At 36.9% G+C, this 24,910-nt stretch overlaps 1 protein-coding gene across 1 annotated transcript in view; it reads left to right on the forward strand.

Annotated features, from left to right (window-relative positions):
* Nucleotides 1-24,910, forward strand: part of ELAPOR2 (endosome-lysosome associated apoptosis and autophagy regulator family member 2) — a 116,907-nt gene extending 91,997 nt beyond the window's left edge. The window contains exons 18-21 of the mRNA XM_027775852.1: nt 7,483-7,609; nt 14,155-14,333; nt 16,526-16,691; nt 24,384-24,910. Of these exons, the coding sequence (XP_027631653.1) occupies nt 7,483-7,609; nt 14,155-14,333; nt 16,526-16,691; nt 24,384-24,443 (532 nt within the window). The 3' untranslated portion in view covers nt 24,444-24,910. The remainder of the gene's footprint in view (nt 1-7,482; nt 7,610-14,154; nt 14,334-16,525; nt 16,692-24,383) is intronic.

Raw genomic sequence — 24,910 nt, forward strand, 5'->3', positions numbered from 1 at the left:
GCTGGAGTGGACTTCTGAAAATTTCTAGTGCAGTTTGCACCCTTCTCAGAAAACAGACTGCTGATACAATAGACGTGCCTCCAGCCTCTGCCTACAAGCTTCCCAAACCACTGATCAAGATCACAGTTGGAGAACTGCAAATTCTCCTAATGAAAAGGAAGAATTTAGACCTAAGCATTGTGTCCAAAGAGTTCTTTTAAAAATGATAATTTTTGCTTCATGAAAAGCAAAGGGAACGTGTGTGTGTGTGTGTGTGTGTGTGTGTGTGTGTGTGTAACTACGATAATGGAGATGCCTGGGTCAGCCAGTGGTTAATGTAGCTGGATCCCCTGTCCAACTGAGTTATTTAAGTCTCAGACCCAGTGGGTTTAAAAACATGGTAGGCAAAGGTGAATGCATGCCCCAAATCTTGAGAAGAGAATGAGGAGAAAGCCCCCAGAGGGGGAACTTTCTTCCTCTCTCTCCACTTACCCTATAGTAAATTAAAAAAAAAAAAAAAAAAAAAAAAAAAAAAAAAAAGATGCCATAGCATCTGTGAGACCTTTGCATAAAATCCACCTATAGAGTGGGAGACGTTGCTACCGTGTAACTGTGGAGTGGCACAGTCACGGTGGAATGATTTCTCAACTGTCTCTATTGTCCTTTTCACAACCTCATGTTTTATCTTGCCATATCTCCCCTTTAAATCCTTGCGGGCAGAGATAGGCAAAGAAGCCCACTGAGAGGCAAATATCACATTTATCCCAGATGGTAACTCACCTCATCTATAAGTTATTGGTGCCTGCTTTTAAACGAGTCATCTTTCTTCAAGTAAGGTTTTATTAATGTTAGGAGTTAGAGGAAAATAATCATTTTTCTCTCTTTACTTGTGACTATATTTAACTTCTTGTGTGGTATATAGATCAGTCTAAAATTGTTTTGCTAGAACCTCCTTCAAATTCCAAACTCACCTGCGTTATCAGTAGTAATGTATCTCATAAAGGGAATGTCGTCCCAGTTCTGTCTTGACAGTATTCAGGAGTGGGATACTCCACGGTTTCCACAGACTCTGATTTGGGGGCTTCTCTGTTAAAGTTACTATATTTGTTGGATGCTAATATAGTAGTTTGTTCTTTGGTAAAGACTGTTGAAGACAAAAAGTCTATCATTTTAAGTTGTTAAGAACCAGGGAATGATGATTGGTTAAATGAATTATTTTTTTTCCTTTTCCTCTGAACCATTTATGGGTAGATAATAGATATATAAATTTGTGCTTTTTAAATTAAAAAACCATTAGAACTCAACACATTAAAACCAAATATGTTCTTAGAACATGCAGAAGAAAGGAGGCATACATTGTAAAGCATTATGAGCATAGTGAACATAGTTAAAAGCCATTATGATCAAGAAATGGAAAAACTCTAATACAAAATTGCTGAAATTATACAATTCAAACACTAATAAGTAATCTTAAGACATGATATAAAAATATCAAAATATTTCATAAATTTTTAGGATCAACTTTGAAATAAAGATAAATATTTTCTTTTCACTGAAGAAGATGTAGTGTCTATAAATAACAGAAACTAGAGAGTCCCAGTTAATTTAGTTTTCCCAAGTCTTGATCAGAGGCTGGCTTTGGTTATTAACTCAGGGTAGGATCTTTGAAAAGGGAGGTTTTTGCAGGAGCTTGGTAGAATTTTATATCCCTGGATTTAAGAGCTATGTCTAAAGAAACCTTATTTGCAAAATCAGTCTACTATGGTCTGATGTATATGTTACTCCAAAATTCATATGTCGAAATTTGTTAATCTAATACAAATAGCAAGGTAAGAGTATTAGAAGGTAGGGGACCAGCAAATGGCATAATGGTTACATTGCTAGACGCACACATAGTCAACCCAGTTCAAGTCCCAGACCTTGTGGCTTATACTCATGCTGGGAGTGTGTGTCTGCATGCCCCAAATCCCGAGAGAATGGAGGAGAGGGGGATTATGGCATGGCCACCCCCCATGGGGGGTGATTTCTTGCTTTCCGTCTCTCTATCTCACTGTTTCTCTGCTGAGTGCATGCGTCCTATAGCAAAACTTTCTCAAAAAATAAAAAAGAAGGTGGTGCCTTTGGGAGGTGATTAGGTCATGATGGATCTATCCTCAAGAATGAGATTAATGGTTTTATACAAGAGACTCTGGAGAGCTAGCCAGTCTCTTCCACCTTGCGAGCATGCAATAAGATAGCGCCTTCTAGGAAGTAGAGTGTAAACCCTCACCAATACTGAATCTTCTGGCATTCTGAGTTTGTGCTTCCCAGTCTCTAGAACTACATAAAATGGATTTCTGTTGTTTATAAGCTAACCAGTTTAGTGTGTGTGTGTGTGTGTGTTTATAGTTGCTCGAATGTGCTAGGATGTGGTTATAAGCAATTTATACTCTCCAGTCTCAGGGCAAACAAAGTTGGAGCAGATGCAACAATGGTTTAAGATCTCAGACAAGAGGGCTTTCTGCCAATGACAAAACATCCTTAGCAGAGAAAGACTGAGCTTCCTGAGATGCCAAAGGTGAGAGGAATCACTGACTCAGGTTAGAGACAGCATCACCCATGCCAGAGGATGGTGTCCTGAATACTCTGACATAGGGGTACTCAAAGAAACCAGTAAAATCCCTGCCTAAAAGAAGCTCAGCAAATATAGTGCCCTGGCACCCAATGACAAATATTATAGGCACATTAGACTGTGGCCTTTACCCCCAATCTTTTGCCGTGAACTCTAGAAGGATCAGAAACACATTGACAATGTAGATGTATTTGTTTTAACTCCAGCTCTTGATATTTGCCAGAACAAACTTATACTGACATATAAACTATCCAAAAAGTTAGTAATAGGTTGAGTATTAGAATATAATAATTCAGAAGAAAAGATTCTTCTCTATAAACTCATAATATGAATTAATTAATTCATATTATGAACTGAGTAGATCCTGCTTTAGGAAAGATGATTTATTTAAGAGGGAATATTGGGCATGCAGGTTAAGGGGCTGGATCCCACATGGCCTTCTGGGCAATTTGAGTCCTGATCTAGTGGCTTGAAAAACACGCAGGACACATGTGCATGCATGTGTGTCCAAAACCCCAAGAGGAGAATGGAGGAGATGGGGTTGCGATATGGCCTTCTCCCTTTTGGGGGGCGGGTGGGTAGTGTGTGTGTGTGGGGAGGAGGTGATTTCTCGCTTTCCCTCTCTGTCTGTTTCTCTCTGGAGAGTCCGTGCACACTGTAACAAAACAAAACAAACAACAACAACAAACCACTAATAGATTATTGTTCAGTCCGGTTATTCCCTCTAGTAAATGTATTCCATTTTAGAATCTATGACCTGACTTTCTAACAAAACGTTTGTCTGAATGCATACACCTTGCCTGTGCCATCCTAATTCATAAGACAATCCCAGAGCAAAGTAAGGAAACTGGAAAGTCTATTCCTCATTTACCAGTAAAACCAAATGGAGGTCCACCTGGTTGTTCTTTGAATAGGTTTTTATTTTTTCTTCCATCTAGAAATAGCACATCACTTAACCCTGTGGCATCCTGCCTTTGCATGCCCAACTGCCCATCATTGTGCACTGTCTTTAGACATTTACTCATTGGTTTCCATGCTGGTGGGTTAGACCAAAATATACAGAAGAAGCACAATTAGTGGCACTTGTGCATTTCTGCCTTAAAAAACTGAGGGAGATAGGTGAGATGGTGGTGGCACCATTTAAAAAAGGGAAAGGTATTTCAAATATTTAGCAGTAAAATATCTATTTTCCTATTTGCTTTTTGATCTTCTTTGGTAGGATAAAGTAATTTTTTTTCTAATACTTTTTTCTATTTTTATTTTATAAATGAGCACTATTGAAATTATTATTGCTTCATACATCTTTGTCATTTCACAAGGAAGACCTGATTCAGACTGTGAAATTTAGGCTTATAACAAAGGATCAAGTTTGGATGTTCTAAATTTTAAGTGATTCATTGCATTAAAGAATTAAAGAATTGATTCTAAACTGAACTACTTTTAACCTAAGACTATCTTTTAGAAAGTGAAATCTACCAAGAAAAGGTACTGAATCATCCTAGTGTTTTGACACCTAATGGCAGCTTTATAAATTACATCAATATCTTGATTTTTTTTTTTTTGGTTATTATTGCAGTTTCTGAAGTTCTACCAGTTCTTTAAAAGTAGAACATTATGTGCATTGTTAATAATCTTTAATATTTTTGCCATGCTTTAAACTTTTCAAAATTGTTCTTTCATTTTATCCATTAGAACTATCCTGTGAAGACAAAACAATAAACATTCGCAGCATTTTTTTTTTTACGTTTTTTTGTCATAGGGTGCATGTGCTCACCAGGGAGAGATACAGAGAGACAGGGTGAGAGGAAGTGAAATGTCACCCCTCCAGGAGGATAGCCATACCACAATCCCTTCTGCTGTCTCCTCTCAGTATTTGAGCATGTACACACATGTACCTGGAGTGATTTTCAAGTCGCCTGATCTGGGACTTGAACCATGGTCGGCCATGTGGGAATCCAGCGTCTTTAACCATCATGCCATCTGCTGGCTTCACAAACATTTAATTTTGTTAAACTCCAAAAATGAGAAGGGGAAAAAAAGAACTGAGTCATTTGCAAGAAAACACAATCATTTGAAAGTCCAGTTTGAATAGTAACTTAAGTCTTCTCTCTAGAGGTTTTTTCAACTTTGATTTTCTTTCTTTTTTTAAGTTTAGTTCATTTTTCTCAAGTTTTAAGACTTATTCTTTTGTTTTCTCAAGATAAACAGTTTACTCCTTCCCCATTCTCCTTTAAAACTTCTCTGTGTTAGAAAGATAAAGTAGAAAATAATTTGAAGAGGAGATCATATTGAAAATATTTGTTAAATGATCAGGAAAGTATAATTACTTTCAAATGTGCAAATTATTGTTATTCCCATAAAAATTGTGTTTTTGAAAAAATTTTCCTAATCGGTTTACCCAGTTTTTTTTTTCTTTTAAAAGAACAATTTGGGGTTGCTTTTAGTATCTAGACAGTGAAAAGTAGGAATAATATTTTATGTGGCATGGTTTTCATGTGTTATGCTTACTTTTTTTTAACTTCTCTTTGTTTCTTAGTCTGAAAATATGTATTACTTCTTTTTCATAAACAGAGAAATTATAACAGATTAGTAAGTCATTCTTCCAGAGACTCAGAATTTGCCATTGTTCTTAGCTCTGACCAATTACTGGGCTTCTGTGATACCATGTTATAAAGAATATTGCTTTTATTTATATTCTGCCTGTGTCTACTCACTCTATAGTACACAGACACTTTGGAAAGAGACATGAAATTGCAGTCCATTTATAGACACAAAGTTTTTTTTTTTTATGTTCTAGTGTGTCTGGCAATATATTTAGTTTACTAGGAGTGTGAAACTTTCCTTTGCTGGTAGACTGAATATTATATTGGATTGTTGGGAAGGTCATGATGCATTTTTGCATAGAGAAACATAGAAAAATATGTCATCATTTTCCCAACAACCTAATAGTTTCAGGCTGTATATCATTAGGCATAAGGGATTTGAAGCTAAAACTTCTGGGCTCTACTTATTATTGTGTGTCTGTCTTTTTGCTATTAGATGTTTTAGGACACTTGTACTGAGTGCCAGCTAAGGTCTGAAGGAGGTTTTCAGGGCAAAGTCCGTATTTATGAGGCTGGACCTAAGGGGACTGGAAGTGTGGTACAAATTTAGAGAACAATATTCCCCTAGTTGTAGTGAATTCATGAGCAAAACAACCATTCTCACTAGAACCTTTGCAAATAGCTTCTGGCTACAATCAGTAAGAATTCTGTACACAGGAACAGCAAGTTAATTTGTGGACCATGCTGTGTTTATCTGGCCCTAAAATGAAAGATGCAACTTGATGTAATGAGCTCCCTCACCAGAAATCAAAGTTGCAAAAAGTCTCCATTGAGGCCTGCCTGGAGGTGGGTGCAGTGTGATTTTGCACCTCTGTCTAAACCCCATCTATCACATACAGAGTGGTGAGGGTAACCACCTCTTGAAATCATCATCAGGCCAAGGAAACCTAGTATTGCAAAATCATTTGCATCTGTGAGCTGTATGGTTGATTGATTGATTGATTGATTTCCACTTGAGGATGTTTTGTGATTGTATCTCTCTCCCAAACTCTTTAAAACCTTGGTCCTGTGCATTATCCCATTTACTTAAGCCCCTTGGCTCGGTATATTACTTTAAACAGAAAGCATAGCTTCCTTAACATCTAAAACCGTTCTCCACCTAGTTTCCATGTGTATGCCCAGCACTTACTCACTGCTGTTTTCTTGACCTCCGGCAACAACAACCCACTTGTAATTTCCTGTCAGTTCATTATACCACTTCATCCCTGGGGCAGTAATTCCTTACTTTTCTTCTTTTAGTAACCACTAATCTACTTTCTGTCTCTAGATTTACCCTTTTTGGGTTTCCATATGAATAACATATGTGGAATTTTGTGACTAGTTTCTTGGTATAATATTTTCAAGGTTTGTACAACTTGTGGCATACATACTGCATTTCTTTTCCTTTTTATTGTGGGTGTGTCATGGGATGTATGCAGTTGTCAAAGAGAGACAGAGAGAAGGAAAGTGAGAAATCGCCTTCCCCAAGAGGGATGGCCACAGTGTGATCCCTTCTCTATTCTCCTCTTGGAATTTTGGATACAGATGCACATATGCCTGGTGTGATTTGAAGAACTTATAGTTGGCTTATTAGAGGGCAGGAGATGGGAGATGTAGTCAAAATGCCTCAACCCCATTCCATTTCAGAGTATTTGGCTGCAATTGTATTCATCTCACTCCTAGGAAAAAAACCAGAGATTTGATGTTTTTGAGGTTCAACTTGAACTGTGATCAGCCATGTGGGAGTTGTAGTGCCTTAACTACTATGTCACCTGCTGGCTCAAATAACTCATTACTTTTTATGGCTGAATAGTATTCCATTGTATGGATTTACAACATTTTGCTTATCTGTTCATCTGTTGGGTTGTTCCCACCTTTGGCTATTATAGATAATGCTGTTATGAACAAGTTTTTGTGAGGATATATTTTCATTTCTCTTGAGTCTATACCAAGGGAGTAGACTTGTTGGATCATATGGTAACTCCATGTTGAAATGTTTGAGTAACCTTCATTCTCTTCTGAAGTTAGCTGCACCATTTTCTATTTTCACTAGGAATACATGAGGGCACCAGTTTCCTCATATCCTCACAGCGCTTGTTATCTGTCTCCTTGATTCCAGCACTCCTAAGTAGCTGCTGCGTGTTGTCCCATTCTGATTTCAGCTTCTCTAAATTTTTTTCCTAGCGTGCTTTTCCAGCATTCACAAAGACTCCCCAGTATGTGGTAGCACTCCAATGTTGATTAGAGCCCATTGAATATGGTCCAAAGCTGTCATTTTTGTTGTTCTTTTGTTTTTTTTTTTTATATCAGCAAGTGCCCAGCAGGCACCTGTGATGGGTGTGCATTCTATTTCCTGTGGGAGAGTGCTGAAGCTTGCCCTCTATGCACAGAGCATGACTTCCATGAGATTGAAGGCGCCTGCAAGAGAGGATTTCAGGTAAGGGCCAAATCCACTTAAGCAGAACTGTGTGATAGTCTGGCATCACAGCATAGGAACTCAAGTTCAGAAGCCTGGCTACAGCATACGGTTAACTTGCTGTAACATTAATGTACATTTAAAATCAAGTTGGTAGCTAAGCTTACAGATATTCACTGGAATTGAGAAAAATAATCATGACTAGGGAGTTATAGACTATGGATATTTTTCTAGATTATAAAGAAAATATGAACCAAGATGAGATTTATTTCATAACTTACATAGATGTAATTAGGATGGTGTAACTGATTCACCCTAGGATCATGTCCAACTAGTAAAGCATACACATAAATAAGAAAATCAAGTTCCTACTGTCTAATATTCTCTGCAGTCATTGGTTTGCTATTTGTTGATTGCTTTCCTAAATAAGGTTGTGATTTTCTCCTATATATGTGTATTTTTTGAGATGATTGCTATAGGTGCTTGCACTTGCCAGAGAGACAGAGACCGACAGAAAGAATCACCCCCGCAAGGGGAATGGCAATGCCACAATCTCTTCTCCTCTAGTCACCTCTTGGGATTTGGGGCACACACACATGCCTGGTATGAATTTTAAGCCAACAGGTCCAGGACTCGAACTGCGGTTGGCTACATGAGAGTCCAGCAACATAACCTTTATGCCATCTGCTGGTCCCTCTCCTATATATGTTTATTCCCTTTTAATGTTTAATGTATCATTAAAATTTATTCCCTTTCTTATTAAATATTTTTTAAAAACAAAAATTTTTTTATAGTTTTGAAAAATATTCTGTTATTTATGTAACTGAGAATTTAATAATTCCCCAGGTAGATATTTGAAGAAAACTTGAGGTGGACATTTTTAAGGTTCTTGATACATATTATCAAATAGCTTTGGTTATATCAATTTTCACTTTTATCAGTAGTATTTGAGAAAGCCTACATTATTGCACCATCTTTTAGTAGAGTCATATCAAAAGAAGCTAACTTTGTGTCAAGATGACTTGACACCATCTCCAAATTTCACTGAAGAATCATAAATGGAAGTAAATGAAAGCCAGTGCTGGAACTCTAGTGGAGAGGAGGCGTCAGAGGATCAGAGATTCCAGTGAAAGCTAGAAGGTAGATGGATAGGACTGACACTCAGGTTACCATGGAGTGAGTAACCTGCTAGAATGCTCACTGAGTTAAGAGGATCAGAGAGGAGAAGCTGTTCTGTCGAGGAGAGTCTTTTTCTTTTTCTTTTTAAAGAGGTTTTGGCTTTAGGCCTGTGTGCTTGCTGGAGAGACAGAGACAGTGAGAGGAAAAGTGAGAAATGGGGGGATGTCCATGGCACAATCCCTTCTCCTCAATTCTTTTCCCAGGCTCTTGGGGGTAGATGCACATGTGCCCAGAATGATTTTCAAGCTACTAGGTCTGGGATTTAAACCATGGCCAGCCATGTGGGAGTCCAATGACATAACCACTTCGCCATCAGTTGGCCCCTGCCCAGGAAAGTCTTAAGTGTATTTTTGTTTATAGTTTAATACAAAATAAGAAATCTCAAATCTCAAATAAAATCTGAAATAAAAACTGGGAAATGTGTTAGTTTGTCAAGTGTGTTCATTGTCGTTCAGAGTACACAGACACAATGATACTCAGCCAGCACACTACTGAGAAGTTTTAACATTTTATGTTTATTTATTTAGTAAATAGATATAGGTACCTGCAACATGGTCCCCATGCCACAGTCCACTTTGATTCTCAAGTTTGGTATGAGTATGAGTATGAGTACACACACCCAGCATGCTCTGAGAGGTCCTGGAAAGTGAACATGGACTTTTTTTTTTTATGTGGGTCTAGTTGTGTTATGGCTGTGCCACCATCTGGCCCCCTTTGAAACATTTTTAGGTGAGTCAAGGGTGAAAATTCCATATTCACAAAGATGACTTCTTGCTAATCTTTGTGATAATAATGTACTTTTTTTGCTTCGCTGTACAAATTCTTCTTTATCCTTATTCTGGGTTGTTGGGAAAGTCATGATGCATTTTTGCATAGAAAAGTGAGGACCAAGTAAAATTCCTGAGGACCGAGTAAAATTATGCTAAACTTATTAACTTATCATTGTTTTTTGGAGTAAATGAAAAACTAAGCTGCATTCCCTTCTTTGGCCACCAAGATTAATGAAAGAGTTATGAAGAGCTAAATGATCTTTTATCCAAGCATTCTTTATATTTCTCTTTTAGAAGGTCAGAATTGGTAGTTTAAGACAGTGAGGTTGCAACAATTTCTCTGATTTTATGTTGCTCAGAGTATCTCTCCCTTGAATAGGTTCTCTTCGATATATTTTTAAATTTTTACTTGTTTTAGGTTTTTGGCATAGGGTGTGTGCGTTACCTGGAGAGTGACAGAGACAGAGAGAAGGGAAGTGAGAATCACACCCTAGGGGGGATAGCCATGCTGTAATCTCCTCCTCTATTTTGTATTTTGTCCCTTGGGATTTAGGGTATGTACACACATGCTCTCAGTGTGATTTTCAGCCCACTGGGTCTGGGTTGGCCATGTGGAAGTCTATTCTCTTAACCACCATGCCACCTGCTGGCTCCATGTTCTAAAAATGTTGAAACAAATAGTTGGTATGTGATTCTTAAGTGGGTTTTTTTTTTTGCCTTTAAGCATATGTTTAAATCACTTTGTGTTTGACATGTGGAAATACATGATATCCCCAAAGAGCAACAAATTTAATTTGAAAAATGCCAGAATCAGTTAAATATTCCCTTCTGTTGTATTTAGACATTAATTTTGAAAATATTTGCCAAATGAGATTGAGCTTTAATTAGAAATATACACATGCCATTCCTAAATTTGTATACCTCACTTAGTATTTCGTTAAAATTACAAACAAATTTGTGTGATACAGAAAATGGGATGGTCACCTCTACTCTCTGAATAAAAATATTTCAGAGGTCGACTTCTACAGTGAGTTTCACCATGTTTTCCACAGTCTCAATGAACAAGGGTGGATTTCTTTGGATTCCAAAACTTCGCTGTAGAAAAAACATGGTTAATACAAAATATTGTGAATAGGTATCTTTTAAGTTTTTGACCATCTTACTATTTTTCAGTTCTATTTCCAGCTCTGTTCTTTACAATTTTTCACTTTATATTGACCGAGCATGCCCCACTCCAGTTCTGCAAATATATTAAACATAGATGTATGTGCATAAATTTACACAATGTAAGCCCTTCACATATTGCTGGTATAAACAAAAAGAGCTGCACAACTCCTGATAAAAAGTGTTCTTATCAAATTAGATCTCAAAAATCTATCCCAGGCTCTAAGCCTGTATTAAACATTACTTCTAAATGTCGTGCAGTAGTAAAGATGCGAAGAGATACTGTGTTATCACTAAGAGGAATGGTTTTAAATTTATCATCAAATTTATCTTAACCCTGCTCGCAAAATATCCCTACCTCCTGGGAGAATAAATCTTCCAGCTGCTGTGCCAGCTCTTTTCTTATTTTCCTATGATATGTGATCGAAAGAAGGGATAAGACTTTCTAACTAATAGTTATAGAACGACTAGGACATTTTGCCAATAGCTTGATGTTTCTTCTTTGACAGTATTTGAGGAGCTTATGGAAGAGTTATGCATCCTGGATTTACAAGTATGGTTTTCATTTTGAAGTTTTATTTATAAGACTGTCTTTAGACATTAGAGTTTGCCATTCTCATTGGGTGATGTACATTTGATAAAATCATATACACTATTGTGCATTCATTTAAAAAATTTTTTTTTCCCAACTGTAGTTGGTTGTGTGGGATCTGGAATGCACTTCAAATGAAGTTAGTGTTTGTGGACAAGCTTTTATTTTTTCATTTTGTGTTGTTACTTTTTATTTATTTACTTTTGCTATAGGTTGAGTTTGTTCACTGTGGAGAGACACAGAGACAGAGAAAGAGAAGGAAAATGAGATTTTTGTGGCCATGCCACATTTCCCTTTCCTTCATTCTCCTCTTGTGATTGTGGGCATGCACACACATGTATGGTCTATTTTCCAGACTGCTGGGTCTGGGACTCAAACTGTATTATTCGCTCTGTGGGATCCAGCTTCCTTAACCAACACGCCAGTCCCTATCCCTGTGTTGCTACTGTTTACACTTAGAGGTATAGCAGCTGAATTTGAACATGCCTCTGCATTTCTCACCTTATCATTCTTATAAAAACAATGTGATCCATGTTAAATGTAAGTTATTTACACTAAGTGCGACATTACAGTTGTTGTGTACTCAAAGAAAAATTCAATCACTAATGTCCTTTCTGAAAAACATGCTGAGAGTTTTTATTCAAACTTGATTGGGAACCAGCAGTTAGCGTAATGGCTATGTTGCTGGACTCCCACATAGTCGACTGTGGTTCGTGTCCCGGACCCGGTGGCTTAAAAACTCATGCCGGGCGCGTGTGCGTGCGTGCCCAAGATCCCGAGAGGAGAATGGAGGAGAAGGGATTGCGGCATAACCATCCCCCCTGGGGGGTGATTTCTCACTTTCTGTCTCTCTGTCTCTCTCTGTCTGTCTGGCGAGCGCACGCGCCCTACAGTGAAAATCTCTCCAAAAAAAAAAAAAAAAAAAAAAACTTGATTGAAGCTTTTCCTCAAACTGAATGAGATACTCCTGCACATTATTTCATTACTAACTGCAAAAACTATTCTTGCATGTATAAAACATATAGTTAAACATTATATTATCTTTTAAAAAAACAATTATTTATTTAATTTGATTTATTCATTCATTTATTTTAATTTGACCAGAGAGAGACACACAGAGAGAGAGAGAAAGAGAGAGAGAAGGAGAGGGAAAATGAGAAAGCAAGTCACCAGGTCCGGGACTCAAACTGTGGTCAGACATGTGGGAGTGTCCAGTGCCTTAACCACCACACCACCTGCTGTCCCATGATATTACCTTTTTATTCAGTGTTGATAAAGTGTCCACCACTTACCAGAAAATTTAATTAGGCACAATGAGCGAAATGATTAATGTCCTGTGTCATTTAATGTCAAAGGATAAAATCATTATGTAAATTGATACTGGCTACTGGTATTTGTTGAAGTATATAAGGGACTTTCAACAATTTGTGGAAAATGGAATTAAAATCTGAGTTTATTTTGACACAAAATTTTTGAAATACATGCATAGATTTTTTTTTATAATATGCATTTTCCGTGAACATTTTTGAAGAATCCTTATATACAGACCCATGCATTATATTTGTATTTTCTTATTTGATCTATCTTATTTATATATTTGTTTTTAAAAATTTATTTGATTTGCTCTATTGCCAGAGGACACATGGACGCACATTTGCCAGAGAGAGACAGAAGGAAAATGATGAGGGAGAAAGCACCCGCAATGGGGCAGGGTCGTGCCACATTCCCTTTTCCATTTCCCCATCCTCTCAGGAACTGGGGCACACATGCACATGTGTTGGGTGTATTTTTCAAGCTTTCAGGGCTGAGATTTGAATTGTAGTTGGTCGTGTGGGATCTGGCTCCCTTTACCTCTAGGTAACGGAGCTGGTTCTGCTTATTTTTTCCAAATTGCTCATCAAAACCCAATATGTTGACTTAATTAGTCCCTAGTTATTTGGAGTAATTGCTATTTGAAAAGCCTTGTCTTAAAGAGATTGAGTCATCGGGACCAGCAGTTAGCATAATGGCTATGTCGCTGGACTCCCATGTAGCTGACTGCTGTTTGTGTCCCGGACCCGGTGGCTAAAAACTCACGCCGGGCGCGTGTACGTGTGTGCCCAAGATCCCGAGAGGAGAATGGAGGAGAAGGGATTGTGGCATGGCCATCCACCCTGGGGGTGATTTCTCGCTTTCTGTCTCTCTGTCTGCCTGGCGAGCGCACGCGCCCTATAGCAAAAAAAAAAAAAAAAAAAAGATTGAGTCATTTACCTTGGGAGAAGGAAAGTACCTGGCTTGGATAGTGATGAACCAGAATAACGCTCTCCTTATTTTGGCCTGGGAGAGAAGGGTGTGGTCCCCAAAGCAGTCCCCCAAGTCTGCCAGCTTTGGGGCTTCTACATGCCCTGGTTCAGGGTCTGTTCTGCTACTCAAGAGAGAGACTTGTTGGGTGATGGGCCTGTAGGATGGATGGTGAAATCCATTCCTACTATTTATATCAAGCAATGTAAGCTTTCATTAAAAATGTGCATAAGAAGTCAGGATTGATCATCAAAAATGTGAGAAAAATAGCCCAAAAGATGTATGTAGATGGTGTCATTTTTATTTAAGTCAACATGCAGCAAGTCTCTCTAATATGACAACTCATATCTTTATTTTGGTTTTACATTTTCATTTATTATTTCCTTCATTCACTTCTATATCTTTTTCCTTTCTTACTAGGGCTTCTATTAAAGGGAGGCTGAATAACTTCTGTGCCTATGAGTAAAGGATTAGCAAAAACCTTTCTTCTACATGAGAAACTGACGTCGTGACAAATACGGTTTTTACAATTGAATCTGAATCTCATTTCTTATGCCTTCTTTTATTATTATTTTTTAAAGGAAACCTTGTATGTCTGGAATGAACCTAAATGGTGCATTAAAGGAGTTTCTTTGCCTGAGAAAAAGTTGTCAACCTGCGAAACAGTTGATTTTTGGCTCAAAGTGGGAGCAGGTGTGGGAGCCTTTACAGCTGTTTTGCTGGTGGCTCTAACTTGTTACTTCTGGAAAAAGAATCAGAAGTAAGTACCCTTCTTAGAATGTTCTATTAGAACTGGAGGGTCTGTTTTGTTGTGATAATTTTAAACTTATAGCCCATGTCTCTGAGAGATATAAGAAATATTCCTGGTGAAGAAGTTATAGAATAAGCCTTTGAAAAAGCAAGCTGAGGAAATGATTGTTATCCTGGTAACAGCAAGATCATAGAACTTTAGAAAATGTTCTAATTGACTGCACTCTATGGACAAAACTGAATGACTAGAGGACATAGAAACATAGAAAATGGTTGCCAGATACAGTGTGGGAAGAGGATGGGAGAAGGAGGAGAGTCTGAGGAAAGACATTAAGGAGAAAAATAGAGAGGCAAGACATTTATGGGACAAAGAAATAGGTTATTATCTGTTGATGATAATGTGTTTAGTATTCCCAACTGGACTGGTGTGAGAAGTGTATCCATGTTGGAACATTCACTTTACAAACTAAGTGACATATGTGAATGAATGTATAAAATAAATTAAAATAAAATTTTTAAAAAGGAAAATGTTCTGATCATGGAGTTAGACTCATTTATTATTTTTTTAATTAAAAAAAAATTTTTTTGAGAGGGTTTCGCTATAGGGCACGTGTGCTCGCCAGACAGACAGAGAGAGAGACATAGAGACAGAAAGCGAGAAATCACCCCCCAGGGGGGATGGTCACACCACAGTCCCTTCTCCTTCTTTCTCCTCTTGGGATCTTGGGCACGCACGCACACACGCCCGGCGTGAGTTTTAAGCCACCGGGTCCGGGACGCGAACCGCAGTCGACTACGTGGGAGTCCAGCGACATAGCCATTACGCTAACTGCTGGTTCCCTAGACTCATTTATTTTAAAACAACGAACTGGAGGCTCCTTGCTACTCAAGTAGATGGTGACAGAACTGAGATTAGAAAGCAGATTTGCTCTGTATCTGTTTTTCTTTCTTTTTGTATCAGGCATGCATGCTCACCAGAGAGACAGAAAGTGAGAAATCACTCCCCTGGGGAGGATGGCTATGCCACAATCCTTTCTTCTCCATTCTCCTCTCAGGATTTTGGGTATACATGCACACATGCCTAGCACGACTTTAAAGCCACCAGGTCTGGGACTCAAACTGCGTCAACCATGTGAGAGTCCAGCACCTTAACCACCTGCCAGCCCCTCTGTATCTATTTTTCTTTTAATGACATCCTCATGTCTTCTTGTCCAGTCTTTCTTTTTTTTTTTCATTTCATTTTCTTTTATACATTCAATCATACCATCCAGTTTACAAAATGAATATTTCAACAGGTGAACATTTCTCCCTAGTACAGTTGATAAAACTATGAAATATCTTCAATAGATAATATATCACATTTCTTTGTCCCATTAATGCTTTGCCTCCCTATTTTTCTTCTTAATGCCTTTCCTCAGACCCTCCTCTTTCACACACACTATATCTGGTATTTACATCTATATACTGTGTTGTGAGCAGTTAGTTGCAAAGAAACAGACTAAGTATATAGACAATGATCATATTTATTTAGGTCTCTAAGAGTCTGGAATATGGGTCTAACCCCTGAATGTATGGGGTCATTGGAAAATTCATGACACATTTCTGCATAGAAAAATACATCATGACTTTTCCAATGACCTAATATATTAATTGATCTGTTATATCATCTGAATCTTTTATAATGATTTATACCTCAGAAGGGCTGTGGAATTTCGATGTTAAACTATCTGGGGACAATTGTAATTTCTGGGATGGAAAATATAAAAGAATAAGTGATATATGAAAGACAGTAGAAACCAAATAACTTGTCTGTTTCATATTCTCATTCTTATGATTTAAATGATGGAAAACCTGATAATGAATTGGCTTCTAAATATTTATAAATTCAGAATGTGCATTCAGACTTTTTTTTCCCTCTGTTTTTCAAAAGTTCTTCATAATCAGACAATTCTGTCAATGTAAAGTAAGTGGTAGAATTAACGTTATTGATCTGATTCTCTGACATCCTGGGAACTATTTGTATGTAGATGGTAGATAAATGAGAACACTTACAGCTAGGCTGTAGATGAGAGACATTTGTTGGCAGAGTAACTGTACTAGAAGATATTAATGAGCTGAACTATGATTGCATAAAATAAGTACTAATTTATATTAAAAAAAGATCACTTTATTATTTATTTATCTTTATTTACCATCAATTAGACTGGAGTACAAATATTCCAAATTAGTAATGACAACAAACTCAAAAGAGTGTGAGCTCCCAGCAGCAGACAGTTGTGCTATCATGGAAGGAGAAGATAACGAAGAGGAAGTTGTATATTCCAATAAACAGTCACTGCTGGGAAAACTCAAATCCTTGGCAACAAAGGTGAGACCAGAATTTTAACATGGTGGTATTAAGCATTTACAAATTAGGGGTTATATTAACATTGTAGCATTCATGCAAGCTCTTGTTATTCAGCATGTTTATCTCTCAGTATTTATCTGACAGAAATACTCTTTGAAGTACATGAAGTTAATACAAGAAGTACATGATGTTAATACAAGAATAGTCACTGTAACATTGTTTTTGTCAGTTGACAAAGAGAAACAACTTTAAACACCATCAGTAAGGAATTAGATGAGACTTTTTCATATATAAAAGTAATGAAATACTTGGAAACTTTATAGCCATTAAAAATTGAGATATCTAGGTGTACTGATCAGTCAATAGTCAAAGATGAAGTAAAAACAATTACAGTCATATAGACATTTATGTTACTATTTGCATAGCAAACTTATCAGTTAATCCTTTTTTGGAACTAGCAAACTCATGAGTGTATCTAGTCTTTGAAGTAATACATTTGATAATGTTTGAATTTTCAAAAAGATAATGTATTATAATTCAAGAAAACAAAATATGTAGGCTAATAAAAGAGCTCATATTTAGCTATACATTTTTGTTTTTATTTCATAATACAATTGTTTTATATAGAGAAAATAAAAGTTATATAAAAACTATTGAGATATTTAAGGTACCATAGCAGATGATTTCATATCTGTTTGGAATTACTTCTGTATACACATAAAACCTTAAGTGTTTAAAAACACATTTTATTGACATTGTTCACTATTGACTTAAAATATAGGTAATTACGAGTTTACCCACTCAAAATAAAAAGTAGCATGACACTGAAGAAAGAAAATGCATTTCAAATGATTTACAGTAGGAGGAACAAGTGAGAAGAGAATCCCTATGTAAGAATATTTAGTAACTGCTTTCTTTTACTAACTTAACTTAGGTACATAAATATTTGATATTTTTACTAGTAAAATGATGACCCCATTTCTCCTTTCTACATATGGTTACTTAACTTTTAATTTATTAATGGGAATGTAGGAAAGGTACCATTGCAATGCAATAATAAACATATAGTGATTGTCAGGAACTGATATTTTTACCCTATTTGCAGGCTGAGTCTCCACAGTTTTATAGACACTTTAGAAGACATAACGCTCCTTGTCAGAGATAAAGGACAGTTTAGTACTCACAGAGAAGTGCCAGCCAAAGTAACAGCCTTTAAACCAGTTTTCAAAGTCCCAGTTCCTACAGGGCTTTATGTAGAGAAAATGAAAATACTTGATTGTCTTACAGGAAAGGAACCAAAAGCTTTGGGAATCTGAATTTTCAGAATGGGCAGTAAGCATGCTCATCATTTGTTCTAAAAAGAGTGCAAATTACTTCTATTGTGCTAGGCAAGTAGCATGCCTGTCTATTGCTCCAGAGGAAGACACTGTTTATAAGGCTGTAAGCAAGCTTGCGCTTTGCTTTGGATGGAGACAATATCTATATTTTTCTAAGGTCACTTTCTTTCTTATTCTTCCTTCGTTTCTTTCTTTCATCTTTTAGAGATTTTATTTTTATAATACTCACCAGAGAAATGGAGAGAGATAGAAAGTAAGAAATCGTCCCCAGGGGGGATGGCCGTGCCACAGTCTCTTCCCTTCTCCATTCTTCTCTCAGGATCATGGGCATACATGCATACGTGCCCAATGCGAGTTTTAAGCTGCTGGATCTGGAACTCAAACAGCTTTTGACTACATGGGAGTCCAGTGACGTAACCATTATGCCATCTGCTGATCCTTCCAAGGCCGCTTTCTACACGATTCTTGAAAAGAGAGTCTATAACAAAAGGAAAGCTGTGTCTCATTCATAAGATGTGCAGAAATGACAATGAACCATGGAGAACATGGAGAATTGTCTCCCAATAATGTAAAAATCTTATTTCTATACTATTTTGGTTTCTGATAAGTTTTCCCTTTACGATACTGTTCTAGTCCATTCTTCTGCTAATAACCAAAATACCTGAGTCTAGGTAATTTTAAAAGAATAGAGGTTAACTTAGCTCATGAGTTTGAAGGTACGTCTAGGAACTTGGTGCTGGCATCTGTCAAAGATCTTCTTGTATCAAAACATGGTGATGGGCAGGAGCGCACATGTCTGTGTCCACGTTTCTCTGTTCTGGTTTCATTCTTTATCCTTATAAAACAACCTGTATTCAGATAGAAGCCCTGATAACTCTATCTGATCCTAACCACCTCTACCACCTCTTAAATCCATAGTCAGATTAAGTTTTTCTTCATACTTTCAAAATACAACCAAATTCCAACACATAAACCTTTGGGAGAGATGTTCAAACCATAGCATATGTTAACTTAAGACCTTTATAATTTATGTAACTGACTAAACCTGGGATCAACTCTAGTTAATTTGCTTTATACACATTTAAATAAAGCTACTACCAACAGGACACCAAAAAGCAAGATGAGGTCAACTCAAATTATTAACCTTAATCATATCCCCTACCTAGGTAGACAAACCCATAAACCATTAGGAATATCTTAGAAAGTCAGGTGGTCTTCTCCTAAGTCTCTGTGTGGACCTTTCTACTCAACCTGAGACCTTTCTACTGGCACTCAAATGTTTGCCCCTTAAGATTCAGGTGAAAGAGGGACAAAGATACTAAAAAAACTTACAGATTCTCAGATCCTCAATATATCTCCTTATTTTTTTTTTTTTTTTCTATATGGGTCATTGTAGAGGGACTTGGTTACTAGAATATTCAATGAGTGGTAATTGTCTTTTAATCTAGGATCATGGTACTCCAACAAGACAATACAGGTAGTTAAATCCGAATTACATGTGAACTTTCTAGGTGCTCTTATAAATAATATATTCTTCCCTGATTATTACCCATGAAATGAGCAAGAGATGATCCCTTCCCATTAACAACCATATTTAGTGACCAACCTGGCTTACTAAGATGTGAGGACAAGGAGGAGGTCATGGAGATAGAGTCAGAAATTTTTCTGAGTCAATATTTGAGAAGGCCATTCCAATGTTCAAGGATACTGTATGCCATTGGATGGTAGGAGCTGGAAGAGTCATTGGATATTTTTACTTTAAGCCAATTTCTATGCAGCTTTTCTGATAAAAGAGTGTACTTGGGGCTAGCAGATGGCATAGCAGTTATGCCGTTGGACTCCTTATATGGTTAACTGTGGTTTGAGTCCCAGACTTAGGGATTAAAACTCATGTCCTGTGCATATGTGTGCATGCCCAAGATCTTGGGAAGAGAATGAAGGAGAAGGGATGGTGGTGTGGTCATCCCCACGGGGGTGGGGGGAGATTTCTCACTTTTCCTCTCACTGTCTCTGTCTATATCTCTGTCTCTCTCCCTGGTGAGTGCAAAAACCTCTACAAAAAAAAAAAGGAGTGCACCATAATCTGACTGAAATGATCCATAAAGCCACAAACATTATACAGATTTGCTTAAAAGGCCACGATAGTGTGGCTAGGGTTAGCTGATAAGACTAGAATAGCAAAATCATAGCCTGGACTGGTGTCAATGGTGGTAAGACATTTCAGGGACAGTCTAAAAAAAGTGGTCAATAGTATCATGAATTGATTTGCCATGGAAAGCTGATGAAGGTTTGGCATCAGTCTCAAGTCTGGTATGCTGTGGTAACCTCTGCATCCTTTACCTTGTGCCCACTCTATGAGGGCAGGTGCATTACCATGTTGTGGGGGGATGATGGACCTATGCAGTATTTATAGCAATCTGTCTTATTCAGTCTCTATTAGCAGCTTGATCCTATTTTTTTATATATAGGTTAAATCATTATTGTGGGCATCTCCATGAATGACACTGATGTTGTGATCAGAAGTTGACTTACTTCTAGTTTGTAGCCCCCAAGAAGTGTGACCTTAATATGACAGTCTGTAGTTTTCCAAGCGGCAGACAAAACAGCTAAACCATTGGTAATAGCTCAAGAGTCAGGAAAAATATAATGAGGTTTATCAAGGGAAATTGTACAGTAGCACAGTCGTATACCCCTCACCTAAATTTTACTGTTTGCTTTATGCTGTATCTCTTTATCTCATCATCCCTCTATCCTTTCAGTAATACGCATTCCTTTTTGGGTATCTCTCGGAGTTGCAGACTTTAATATACTTGACCTCTATACACGTAAAGGTGTAGTATACTGTTGACAAGATTTCAATAAATTGAGGATTTTAATTTTTTTAACATCTTTTGCCATAGGGCCTGTGTACTTGCTGAAAAGAGACAGAGTGAGAGGGAAAATGAGAAATAACCATTCAGAAGGGATGGCTATGCTGCAAGCTCTTCTCCATTTTCCTCTTGGGATTTTGGGCACACATGCACATATGCCTGGCATGTTTTTCAGCCCACCAGATCTAAGACTTGAACTGTGGAGTTGGCATATGGGATCCATTGCCTTAAAAACCATGCCACTTGCTGGGTCCTATTTTGAGAATTTTAAAGGTGAAATGCACATAAATATACAATTAGAGGAATTTTGAGAAATTCATCATTTTGAGAATTTTGAGAAATATTTATATTTGTATAACCCCAAAGCCTGTGAAGATATAGAACACTGTGAAAAGAACCTGTGTCCTTTTTCATTTAATCAGTCCTTCATCTTCCAAAGGAAACTAAGGTGATCTTTTAAAACCTAGATTCATTTTTGTCTATTTTAGAACTCAGTATTCATTATTTTCATCACACAGTATGTAGCATTTTGTTTAATTTTTCTTTCATTCAGACATGTTTTTGAGCTTTGTCTACTTTGTGTTAATCAGTGGTAGATTCCTTTGTATTCAGAAATAGTATTCTACTGTATGGCTGTTCCAAAATTGTCTTTCTTTTCTCCTGTCAATGGATACTTCGGCTATTTCTAGCATTTTTTTTATTAATTCTTTTTTTAAATTTTTAAATTTCATTTTCTTTTATACATTCAATCATATTATTTGTCTTACAAATTGGATATTTCAACAGGTGAACATTTCTCCCTAGTATAGTTGATAAAACTATAAATTATCTTCAATAGATAATATAACATTTCTTTGTCCCATTAATGCTTTGTCTCCCTATTTTTCTTCGAAATGTCCTTCCTCAGAACCTCCTCTTTCACACACACTATATCTGGTATTTACATATATATACTGTGTTTCTATATCCTTTAGTCAATCAGTTTCAGTCATAGAGTGTGGACACTCAGTATATATTAAATAGGGACATACATTGTCTCTCTTTCATAGCCTGGCTTGCTTCACTCAGGAGCAAATCTTCCGTATTCTTCCACTTTCAAGCTGCTATGAATGTCATTCTATAAGTCTTGTTCCTGTTTTTAAAAATTTGTTATACATGACTGCATAGATCAAGAGAGTTTGTAAATTTCTTAACTGCTATGTCATATAGGGTTTGCTTTAATCTTATATATCCTCATTAATATTCTAACAGCCCTACTTATTTGATATTTCCCTAGGTCTATACCGCTTTTGTGGGGTTTTGTTTATAGATTTGTTTTTCTTGACTTTTTTTCAGCAATTAGAAAAGAATCTTTCCTTTTTTCCTATTTGCTTGTTACACAGTCATTTATGGGGCACTGTAAGACACTTTCGGGTTTATGTCAGATTACATAATTTCTTAGACACAATATAGAATATTGGCAGAAACACATACCTCTCTCCCTTTCTCGCTCCATCTTTCTCTCCTTCTTTCTCTCCATCTTTCTCTCTCTCTCTCTCTCTCTCTCTCTCTCTCACACACACACACACACACGATCATCAGAATGAAAAGAACAAGAGAGGGTCTCTTAGAGCACAGAGGAGAGGGAATGCAGTAGGGTAGGTAGCGTGAAGGGAAGGAGAGGCTTCTGGGAAATTCTGCTTTTGAGTAGATTCTTAAATTTAGAGAATAACAAAAATCTAGTGGGACATCCTTATTTAATGCATGAATAAGCTGAAGTTTGGAGAATTTCGCTTATCTGTCTACTGGCAGTTAGGGATTAGAAGCCACATCTCCTGAGTTGCAATCTAGTGTTTCCTTCTAAAGTTTAGCGTTTTAATACATTTTCATTGATAGACAACCTACCATGTACTAGACGTTGGCAATTTAAAAATGAACAAAATATAATTCCTGCCATCAGGAAGGTCACAGTGAATTAGTGGCACTAGTTAACTACACACACACACACACACACACACACACACACACACACACACATTTGTATATATCCCACCGTATCTGCAGAGGAGCAAAATCCATGTGAGTGCAGAGGACATGGCAATTAAAGACCCATGACTGTATTTCCAGTGTTTCATTTAAAATATTACTTTGAGAAAAACCAAGCAGGTCTCTTTTATCTCCAAGAGGCATGTTAAAACAAATCTCAGAGAAATGCTGCAAAATTCTCAGGCTTCCTTTCTAGTTTATGGCTGACCCTAAAGCTATTTCCCTTACTTACTGTGAGCTCTTGTTGGACAGACATTCTGCCATACTCATTTTTGTATTGCTATCATCTAGTCCTTTTGCTGCAATAGTGGGTGCTTAATAAATATTTGCATTATCAATTTTATTCTTTAAAAAATAGTAAGACTGATAAACATGAGGCTTCCGGCAGGTTTTTACAGAGATAGAGCAGTGAAGAGATAGACAGTCTACTCTCTCAGAAGCTTGTTATCTGAGTGAAGGTAGGGGAAAAGTGGTATATATATGCTGGTTTTTTTTTTTTTTTTTTTTTTTTTTTTTTTTTTTTTTTTTCTGTAACTCTGTCCCTATGGCCCTAAAACTCTTGAATTTGTCCACTCAAAAGCAAACACAAAAGCAAAGTTATTCTGACAGCTACTCAATATCTATTTATTATTTTCTTATTTTCACTCTTCTACTTTAACACGTGTCTGTTTGTACCTAGGACTGGTTTGCTTCCTATTTCCTTTGTTTTATTTTTAAAAAATTCTATTATTTTGCCATCTTTATTCTCTTTACTATCATAGTCACCCCCTCCCCTTCCAGCAGTCTTCAGAAAAGCTTTCTCTAACTTTAACAATTAAAATGTTAAGAGAAATCCTATCTCCTATTTCTCTTTTTCCCCTTGAAAAATAATTTATTTCAATAGTCTGTGCTTTGGATGTATTATATAACAAATATCAGCAATGGTGTATTTAAGTTAGAATGGTGATCTATTATCTAAGGTAATTTGTTTAAGATCTTTGATAGGCGTGTAACTAAAAGATTTTCCTAAAACATACCAGTGAACCCAAATGATCTTATTTCTTATTGGTGTTTCCTTTATTCCTGATGTCATTTTTTGTATTATTCAACCTATGTCATCTCAAAATATTTAGTTTCTGTCAGTTCTACTTTGTCTACAATTAACATGGGAAGGTCATTGATTTCGGCACCCAGGTCAGGCATGCCCTTAAGGAAGAGTCTCAGTGGTTTCTTCACAGGAATTATCTTTTGGTATCTATTGCAATCATTTGTTGACTTCTATTTTGAGTTCGTCTGTCTTATATCTAGGACATCAAAAGCACCCTTCAGGGTCGACATGCTATCTGTTTTATATCTGCCACCCCACGTTGAATAAAAACTCCTAATTACAAGTGGCAGATACATAGATGAAAATGAACTCTGTAACTTTCTTTCTGAATACGTAAGGCTCTAGAATCTTACTGGAGTATTAGCTGAGTTTGTTTTTAATGTTTTTTTCTTAGGAGAAAGAAGACCATTTTGAATCTGTTCAACTGAAATCCTCAAGATCTCCAAATATATGAAGAGACAGTGCTGTAGCCTCACACTAATGAACAAAAGAATCCTGCTCTCTGGTTTTATAGGACCATATTTTAGAGCCTGTCCTCACACTTGTCACATTGGTGATGTCACAGAGGAGGGCCATGCTGCTGAAAGGGAAGAAAGATGAAACATTCGATTGCCTTATCACATGGTCAAGTACCTTGCCAAAAAAAGGAAAGCAAATGATTTGGGTCTCAACTGAAGATGAAGCTCAACTCAGGAAGAGAATTATCTGTATATACACATGACTGAAAACCCAGTTTAAGCCCACCAGTGCACTGCTGATGCATGCCATATAATTAATTGGTAACTTTTATTCTTTATAATGTCTACATTACAAGTGTGCTTTGGAGGGCAGATGTGAGCATATGCATTGTGATCCTATGTATGTCTTTTCTTTATATTTTGGGGGAAGATTTGAAAAAAAAAATTAAGGTATAGTTATTTT

The sequence above is a fragment of the Tupaia chinensis genome, unplaced genomic scaffold, assembly GCF_000334495.1.
Source record: "Tupaia chinensis unplaced genomic scaffold, TupChi_1.0 Scaffold000606_1, whole genome shotgun sequence".
NCBI lineage: Eukaryota > Metazoa > Chordata > Mammalia > Scandentia > Tupaiidae > Tupaia > Tupaia belangeri.